This window comes from Protopterus annectens, chromosome 3.part1 (genome assembly GCF_019279795.1).
Source record: "Protopterus annectens isolate FY-2018-M chromosome 3.part1, PAN1.0, whole genome shotgun sequence".
NCBI lineage: Eukaryota > Metazoa > Chordata > Ceratodontiformes > Protopteridae > Protopterus > Protopterus annectens.
Genome location: NC_056732.1, coordinates 1,604,575,966 through 1,604,586,413, shown reverse-complemented (window position 1 = coordinate 1,604,586,413; position 10,448 = coordinate 1,604,575,966). Strand labels below are relative to the sequence as shown.

General features: G+C 35.4%; 1 protein-coding gene across 1 annotated transcript in view; it reads right to left on the bottom strand.

Moving 5' to 3' along the window:
* Positions 1–3,414: 3,414 nt before the first annotated feature.
* LOC122798574 (sterile alpha motif domain-containing protein 9-like) overlaps positions 3,415–10,448 on the bottom strand; it is a 297,825-nt gene continuing 290,791 nt past the window's right edge. The window contains exon 2 of the mRNA XM_044067640.1: positions 3,415–9,845. Within this exon, the coding sequence (XP_043923575.1) occupies positions 3,557–9,823 (6,267 nt within the window). The 5' untranslated portion in view covers positions 9,824–9,845 and the 3' untranslated portion in view covers positions 3,415–3,556. The remainder of the gene's footprint in view (positions 9,846–10,448) is intronic.

The window sequence follows — 10,448 nt, the reverse complement described above, 5'->3', positions numbered from 1 at the left end:
CTACACAAATTATCATTTTCTAAAACAATTGTCCTGCTGAGGTTTAAGAGGCAGGTTGAGGTGAAGTGAGCAGAATTCTCTAGCACAGTTAACAGTATTCAAGTCTTTCTACAAGATTCTCAGGCACTGTAGAACATGCTGAGAGATGCAAACATTCCGTGTGCCTTGGGTCTGCCTAGGGAGCTGTATCTGATACACATCCTGTGTGACACCCTTACAGTATGATCAAACTTTCTGAACTGTTTCCAAACCTTTACTCCAGCATCATCATCATGGACTGCCAGGTTCTTCACTCCACCACAATGAGTGAGACTCAATGTACTTTAAAGAAATATCACTTCAACATTTATGTATAATCCTCCCTTTTGGCTACTACCCAAATGTTATGATGATGTACAAAGGAGTGAAACAGACTAATTAGTAAAGGACTCATCTTTTACATACATACAAATAAATATTTCAAGCAAGGACATAATGCCCTTCAAGACAGCCAATACATTAAAACATTTGTTACCACAATAGGTGTCCCGGTTGTTTTTTTTTAAATATCTATACTAGTGCTTGCTTTAATGTAATTTGGTAGTCCATTCCATGCATCAAGCTACTATTTATTGAGAATCAATTAGTACACATCACATTCCTAAAGAATCTTCTACATAGATTATCTGATGATTCTCTTCTACTTTTTGAAAACCCCAAACACTCCCAGAGGGAGTTGTCTCTAAATGCCCTACATACCTGAATAAGGTCTCCTCATAAATATTTATATGCGACACTGTACAAGTTCAGATTCTTTTGTTTTTCATAATAACTTATATTTTCACATTCATAGATGCCCCTAGCATATTTCTTCTGGTCTCTTTCTATGTTATTCATGCCTGTTTTCTTATAAGGTTTCCATATTGTTATCCCATACTCAAGTTTGGGTTTAATGTAACTAACAAATAATGACTTAATCATTTCTGATTTCCCATAATTTATAAATATTTTTATACAACCTATAGTTCTATAAATATCATTAATCAACTGGCTGACATGATTAGAAAAACTCAAAGCTGGATCTACCCATACACACAGGTCCTTAAATGAATCTACAGTTTGAATCATAGGTTGGTACTAGGCTATTGGCCCTAGGGCCTATACAAGCCTAGCCATAACAATTCCTTGGTTATTTCTAAGTTCATAGGTTGGTACTAGGCTATCGGAAATAGACAGCCTCTGCAAGGCTCAAACCCAAGACCATGCACACCATACACAAAGTGATTTACCACTAAGCCATGCCACATAACTGTGTACTGCACTAAATATTCTCCTTTCAATTTATGTCTCCCAAATCTCATATGCTTAGTTTTTGATGTATTTATCAGCATATTATTCTCCCGTGTCAAAATGGTGAATTTAGTTAACTTCTTTTACAGACATGCCATATCTATAGTTTATCCATTTTCAAGTCACTTGCATACAGAGTGTAGAACTTCTCAGATGAGCAAGATAAATCTGACAGTTACAATCTAAACAAGTGCAGGCCTAGGACAGAGGTCTGTTGAGCACCCTGACTGCTCTCTCAAATTTCAACTGCAGGCTGCCGTATGATGCTTTCCATGTCCTAATGTAAGCCCTACAGCTATCCATGTTATCCAAAGTGCATCAATATCTAGCCATTTTAATTTACTGATCAGTGTTTTGTGTATGACCCTATCAAATGCTGAAATTAAATCTATATAAATTACATCACACCACAATTTTTCATTTACAGCTGTCATTATATTGCAATAGAATATAATTTTACAGGAGGCAATACAAGTTCAACATATGCATGTTGATATATGATTTCAAGTCCCAACCATTCAAATTCTGGCAATAATTTATCCAATATAACATTCACCATTACTTTCTACAACATGAAATTAAATGTATGTGTCTATATGACTCTTGGCTTGTCCAACTCTCTTTTCCCTTAAAGACAGGTTTAACAAGTGCAGGTCTCCAGTCTTGAGGAATCTCCCCATATTTATACACCCTAGTAAATATCAAATATAAATAAGCTAAATGTTCATTCTGAAGTGTTTTGGTGTCATTACTACCACTTCCATCTCCCCCTGTGCTTTGCCTGGATCCAGTTTGCATATTTTTTTCAATATAATCTAATTTAGCTTCAGTATTAGAGGTTAGCTGGATGTCACTAGTACAATTTATCACCTCCTTTGTGCAGCCAAACTGCTTTGCATAAGATTTTGTAGATATATTTACAATTTGTTGTGTTTAAAAATAAATTTTAGAATCTGCACAGTTTATCAATTTTATATCTTTACTCCTGCCACAGCTTATGTGTTTATAAAATGGTTTTACTTACCCAGCACAGTCCAGATCAATGCCTGTAGTACTACAACCTCTGCATCATTTTACTGGTCAATCTCCCAAGTCCCTCTATCCTCATTCTTGAAAAAGAACCCAACAAATTGAAACCCCTCAAGCTGATGTATTTTCATCCCCTCATTCTGGAACAGCAGGCTACTCTTGTGGGAGAGATGAATGACCTCTGACTTGGAAGTGCCACTTTTCGTAACAGTTGCTTTACACTCAGCAGTGAATTACTGCAGTATATGCTAAATATCAAACTTAGCTCAAACTACAAACAAAAGACACGTAAGTATATATCCCCAAATTGCATATTCTCTAGAGTTTGGCTATACCTCAATACCCTATCCATGAAAATCAAATGAGAGGAGACAAAACAAATCCATGGTGAAGCCCTAAGCTGAATTTGAATACATCAGAATTCAGACAACTCTCAAATGCAAGGGCTAGATGGCATACAGCGATAACTGCTGAGACTCCATTGCTTCTCACAAAATATTCCTGGGTGTTTCGTTATATTGTTTCTTCCAGTCCATAAAACATGTGCAGGTAGCACTGGCAACTCCAATGAACTCTCCAATATATATATGAACAGTTCTACTGTTCCACAGCCATGACATAATGTATATATACCCCTGAAATTCTAGAAAGACTACAATATATAAAACAAAATCATGTTCCCACTAAAATGCAAAGATACATTTTTTTAAGAGAAATGTGCAGTGCTCTTACTGCTGTAGGTAGTGCAGCTTTGAAATCATTTAATGCCGGCATTACTACAAGTATCATGATTCATATTATGCACAAGTTCATCGCATAATTTTGATCCCCCATATTAAAATCCAATACATCATTCAAAAGTTCAACAAAGGATGATCAAACAAACAAAAATCACCATTTTTATGGGAAATAGTGGTCTGCTTCACACCCTCAACCACTGCATTTACTACCTTCAAGTTAACACAAACACTGACAAAAAATAAAAATACAGAAACAAAGGAATGAACCTTCTCCCTTCACTCCAAGTAGGCTGATCTTGGAGTTAGCACTGAATTCACACTAAAGAGTAATAGTTCTCTAAGACCAATTATGAAGCAACACAAAGACAGAAATATTTCCCCATTTGAAAAACTGTTAAGTAACTATAAATGAGATGCTTAACTCTGCAGTACTTATTCAACACTGTCATTTTCAAGCATCATACAATGTCATAAGCAACTGGACCATCAATGGAAAATCCTAAATAAAAAGACAGTTTTTCAATGCTTCTTCCACTTCTTAACTTTCCCAGATAAACTGGGCGTACAGGAATACGAAATTTGTCCTCAAATCCATTCACCACATAGACTTTATCATCTATATCGGTTCTACCTTCTACTCGGCAAAGCAAATTTTTAATTTTTTCATCTTTCCATATTTCACCAGTCTGCCAAAGATAATCTAAATCTGGAACATCTTTGAAACATCCATCAATTTCTGCTTTAGATAAAAACTTACGTAATTCACTCTTTTTACCAAGATAGAAGTGTGCTATAGGTTGTTTTGAGAAGCACATACGTCTGTATTGACTTCTGAAACCCTTTCTCATTGCTTCCACGTACTGTGTCACATTTTTAGACTCTTTGTCTTCCTTTTTTTGAGGACTGGGCCAGAAAAACAGCACAGCTAAGAAGTATGGCTCTGCATACCTGTAGTCTGTCCCTACTTCATGCAAAACCTCTTTCAATATGCTTTTGAGGTTCTCATATGGTAGGATATGTTTTGATTTTGGTTTTATACAGTGAAGAACAACATTGGCTAAAATGAAATTTACTTTATCTTTGGGGTAAATTTTCTTTGTTGATGCATCTAGAATAAACCAATAACTCTTAAGTATTTTTTCTACAATTACACATTTGTCTTCATGTGATAGGTATTCATTTAAGCCAGAATGAGAAAGGTACTCGATTAAGCCAGAAAAACAATCAGCCTTGTGTGCCTCTAAAAAGTTTCTTGCTTCTTGGATCTGAAGTTGAAAACTAAGTTTTGATGATTTCATACATTCATCCAAAAACTTTTTATCAAACTGGCAAAAGAAATCTTTGTATTTGGCAAAGTGCTCTGAAACTCTGCAGCGAATTTTAAATTCAGCGGTTTCTCTCTCCGTGACTCGAGGTTTCAAATGTACAAAGTAATTCAAAAAGAACTCATAAGCTCGTTTAACATCACTCCTGAGCCTGCTAAGATACCCATCATAGTCTTCTAAAACACTGAGGTATTTGAGGTCTCCCTCACTTGTAAATTCTTCATGACGCAACTGCATACTACCTGAGAGATACTGAACAAGGTGTGTGTGTGCCATTTCCTTTTGTTTATTAAACAATGATACAGTCCCTAATATCTCAACAATATAACCAGCAACTTCAATTTCACCAAGATATCCAAGAGTATTGTATGTTTCATACTTTCTTCTCACCTTTTGATCTTGCCATTCCACAGCCTCATTTCCCTTTCTTTCAGCAAGCTCTTGTGACTCTCTAAATGCCTCTGCTGCAGACTGGGCGAGATATAAATAGTTTCTCAGTTGGTCTGGAGTGATAATGGTTTTGTCAGTAGTTATAGTTTCCAATTTATATTTTAATTCACTTTTAAATACTTGACCCAAAGTATCTGCAATATAAGAATTACTCTTTGCCTGTTCTTTAGCTTTCTTTGCCCATTTAAGTGCAGAAACAAAATCTTTGTCTTTCAGATAGAAGTACCTTGCCAGGGCCTGACAAATAAATGGACTATCATCATACCTGCCTGCTGCTTCATGCAAAACATTCCTTACTTCTGCATTTCCCTCATCTTTTTGTATTGCTTCAATAAGAGGAGAAAACAGTGTGTCCATTTCATCACCATGCTCTTTTCGGTGTCTAGTAATCAGCATACTCCAGACATCCTGCAAGTGTTTCTCTTTTCCATTGTTTCGTTCATAAAATATGTTTTCTGTCAAAAGTTGTACTGTGATGGTACTTTTCTGGAGTTTATACTGACTTTTTAGTTCTTCGAGGATCTGGATTGCAATAAGTGGGTGGCTAATGCACATAGCTTTGTAGCGTCCATACTCTTCAACTTCAGTTTGTATAAAAAGAGTAGAATATGTACCTACCACATCTTCAAACTTTTGTTTTATCCAGTAGGTCCTGGTATCACTAATACCTAAAAACTCTTCACATTTTGATCGTGACAGTGATGACCCCTTAACGTAAGAGTTTAGTAATGCCAAAACTGAAATTAGCCAAGCCTGTCTAGTGGAAATGCATAAACCCTTTAAAGTATTGCGTACCACATTTTCAATGTACTTTTTATCAAAATTATTTTTCATAATCATGAATGAATAGAAGTCTTCAAATTTCTTGTGCTGGTCTTTTATTTCTTTACATTTTTCTTTAAAGAGTCTTTGTTCAACATCAGAAAGTTCATGTTTAAGTGAAATACTATCCAGAATGCTTGCTTTTAAACTTTTGTCTGGATCCTGAGACCGTATGCAATTGAGGATAATAACAAGAGCTGATTGAAACCTAAGGTTTCTCTCTGCAGTGGCAAGCTGAATGCAATTCTGTAATAATTTAACATTTTCTATCTCTTCAAAGTCATCAACTAGCAGAAGAACTGGCACATATGTGCAGGAATGAGTTTTGGGGTATGTCAGCAAGTCTATGACCTGTCTTCCAACTTCTGCAGGATCAACTGCATTACTCTTTAGCACTGCACATCTGAATTTCTTTCTGTTTTCCCAAAGAACATGCATTGCCAATGATGTCCCTCCACAGCCTGGATGATGGAACAGATTAATAATTTTCACACACAAAGGAGAATCCAGTCCTAAATTAATCATTTTCTCCAGTTTCACATAAGCATCACGCTTAACAAAAGATTCAGAATAACCTTTAGACGAGAAAAAAAAATTCCACCATGATGCCTTGCCGCCTCTGTAAAAGTGTTCTTCCTGTGAGATTTTAAATTCAGTGAATCGACTGACATCCTTTTCAATATCTGTACCTTCACATTGATTTTCACATAAAATTTCAAGTTCTGTCATCATTTCTTCGTCTTTTTTCTCCAAAATAGTGGAAGTTGAATTTCCAGCAGGCAGAAACTTTTTGGAAGACTGAGTGACAGATTTTAGCTTTAGCACAGTAGTGTTTATGTCAGAAAGGTTTAACTGTGAAATGCATCTGGATTCAAATTCCTTGTCAAATCTGTCTTTTACCAAAGGCAGAAAATGTTTGTCTTGAGTACAAATGCATAATATGTCATGTTCACCTTTTAGTTCTTGATAAAAAAATGACATTGTCTCAAGAATTGGATCTTTTGGATCATTTACAGTAGACAGAAGCAAAAACACTACCAAGAACTTGCCATTCTGTAGTACATCTGGCTGGCAAAGGAAAGTTACTAGCTTTCTAACTACTGCAGCTCTTTCTCTGAGCCATAATTTTGATTCTAGTGGTTTATATTCTTTACCTGCCAGATCTGATCTTCCATTACAAAATATCCAACTTGGCTGCTTGTACAAATTCATTTCTTGAAATTTCTCTCTGTTTACAGTTTCCAAATCTTGGTATAACCTTGGTAAGTGAAGATTCGCTGCTCTGTCCTGTCGATATAGTTCACACACACCACTGGTAACAGACTCAGGATCAAAATCTAGCACTGCAAACCATTTTATCTCTTTCAAAAATGTTAGGTCATCTTTTTGGTTTGGATGACACTTGTTTACTACCATTACATACCATTCATAATAGGAATTGTCAAGAGAGTCTCTGCCACCTGTAAGCATCCTGATGAGATTTGATCCCTCACTAGTGGCTTTTCTAGTTGATATTTTTTCTTCTGCTGCTTTTCTCCTCTCAGCAAGGGTTTTAATCTGTTTCTGGAATGACAACAATGCAATCCCTCTGTCTGCCTCATTTCTGTTTGCAAGAATGTTTCTACTGCTTGCCCCATCACGGATAAATAAGTATTTTTCTTTACTTTTTCTCCACTCTTGTTTGTCATTTTGGTTCATCATACAAATATAATACATTTTCTCCAGGCAAACACAATATACTGGCTCAACATCAACCTCAATCACAAATTTCTGTGAAAGTACTTGATTGGAACTGATAACTTCAACAAATCTTGGTGGTTTGATACACATTTTTGCATCCTCAATATCATTTGGCTCAAAATATTGAACAAAGCTTTTGTCAAGAGCATCAATATATTTACTTGGGTCATCGACTTCAAGTCCTAATATTGTTCCATGACAATACCCAGACTTTACATCTCCAACTCCAAAATGAATTGTGCCATTAGTACGACTGTTTATGCATGCAGCAGCAAACCTAAAACTTTCATTGCTAAACTTCTTAAGAATGTCCTCCTGTTTTGCATTTTCTGTATTTTTGAAAAGCTTAAACTCATGAATTGGCTCAATTAGGTTAGAAGGACCTGTTTCAGGACACAAACATTCATTTACTATGTATCGTTTACAAGCTTGTGTGCAGTTAAATGGGTGTGACTGGCAAAAATGTCTAATGGTCTGAAGATTCTCTTGTTCTGGTTGCAGCACAAAATTGCTTTCTTTTCTTCCTTCTTCTGTATGAAGACTTAAATCTGCATACCTAGTCTGAGTACACTTTATATGTCTCTGATCCTTCACATGATTAGCATCCATCATGTTTTTGTTCTCAGCAAGTACACAGCTCATTAATGATGTATTATTTTCTGTGACTAGAGATGAAAATGCAGAGTCAGTGTTGTTATTTGTTATTTCTGAGTCTTTAAGAACTTTTGACATATCTGATGTGTCCTTTTTTGACATCTTTTGGTCTGTTTTGCTGCACATTTTTTCTTTTACTTTTTGTCTTTCTGTAGTACTGGTCTGATCTTTTGTTTTGACGGTAACAGTGTCATGGGCATCATCATCAATATTATCAGAGTGATTACAGGCAGCAGAAACCAGTGTATCATATTCATTCCTTATAGTACAAGTTATATATTGCTCTTTCTCATCTCTTTCCAAACAAACTTTGCTGCCACCTTCAGGATTTTTTTCTGATATGTTGCTTGCTTTGTCATTTCCTGTTCCAGAACTAGTACTCAGTGTTCCTACATCTTTATGCTTATCTAGTGAAACAAAAGCTTCTTCATTTGTGGTTTCATCCTTTACTACTAGGGTTATATAACTACAGTTTTTTGTTTTCTCTGTTGTTTTTTCAGTATATTTTTTCTTTATGTCTTTTTTACTGATGTCCACTCCATTATTCATCTCCCCTGCCTGATCATCTTTTTTACTAGACATTTTATTATTTTCCGCACTGTTAGCTGTTGCACTTTTAATATTTTTATTCTTTTGCGATTTAAGGTTCCGTACTCGTTTGGTCTTGCCAGCTGGTTGTTCTATTTTGGTGAGTGGTCCAAGAGCAGTTGTTTGTCTAGATTTTGATTCACCAATAGAATGCTCTTCTGTTTTTGATGTAACCTCACTAACTGCTTCAAAATTAATTTTTCTTACTTCAGTTGCATCTAGGCATACATCAGATATTGTTTGAACCATATCTTTACTTTTCTGGCACATTCTTTCATCTGTTGCGGTTACCACAGCTTTTGAATCTGGCTGTAATTCCTTTGATTTTTCAGTTATTTCTGCTGCATTGTGTTCTGTTTTATCAATTATTTTTCTTTTATCAGTTACTGCTCTGTGATGTGTTAGAGCTAGTGTTTCAGTTCTGCTTAGTCTTGTTTCATATAGGGTACTAACCTTTTCTTCTGGTGCAATACAGTTTGCTTGTTTTATATATTTGATTACAGCATCATCTTCATTATGCTTTTCTGGTATGCAACTGTAAGCAGTTACTTTGTCTGATGAGTCAAGTTCATGCATTGTTTCACTACATTTTGGAGCATTTGCTTTTGAATTTTCAGTATGAATTTCTGTTTTGTTGTCTTTGTGGATACACTTAAATTCATCTATTTTATAAAGTATTTTAACAGCTGGCCCAGCTTTTATGCCCATGTCTTGAAAATCTTCTTTTTTAAGATACTGAAGTGCTGTACCAGACACATCTTCATTATGAAGAATTTCAGCATATTTTTTATCAATATTTAGTTCTGCAACAACCCACTGCATTACTTGCTCTTTAGACCAACAGTCTAAATTATTTGGTAAATTAAGTGATGTGGTTAAATCCTTAGGCATTATTTTATTCAAGTTTGCAAATTTCACATTTTCATCTCTCTTACAGAGTATAGTAACTGCAGGCCCTGTCTTGACCCCAATATCAAGGAGATCTTTTTTAACAAAACACAGTAGCTCTGAGCCGGATACATCCTCAGAGTACAAAATATCTGCATATTTTTGATCAAGCTTTAGTTGATCAACAATCCAGTGTTTTAATTGCGTTTTGCTCCATTCGCCAATAAAAGTAGGTACCTCTGCCATGTTTTCACCCATGTTTTCAATTCAAGAGCTTTCCCTGTAAGTAAAGAACAAGAAGTCATAATTCATTTAAATATAAAGCCTACATACCTCAAACAACTGAAATCATAAATGTGAAGCAAGGCATGATATACTTTAATAATTGTCTGCAACACCAGTGCACAACTTTTATTCTGAATTTGTAAGCTCATGCTGCAAGCAACTAAAATGCATGGATCTGATAACAGTGAACAAAACATACAAAACATGAAAGTCATAGTTTCCCACTTTAAAAATCTAGCTTGGAATACAAAAATGTTTCAAGAAGAAATGGCTAGCCATTCATTCATTTCAGTACTAAGCAAATACATACGTGATAAATGGGAAAAAAAGTGGTGCTGCATAGATGTCTCTGCTTTCTAAAGTTATTTTCACATCTTTCCTAACCTCAAAAGATATTGAAAAGAGTGCATAAATAAGCTGCACTTCTTTACATGGTATCATAAAATATGAGAACCATTAAAAGCATATACATGGTGTTCTATAAATGTTCGTCTAGTTCTGAATTTTAAATTTATGTAAGACAATCCACTGGATTCAGCAAACTTCCATGCAGGAATAGCTAATTCCTACAGGGAAGCGACTGTTCCAGTGGAGCACA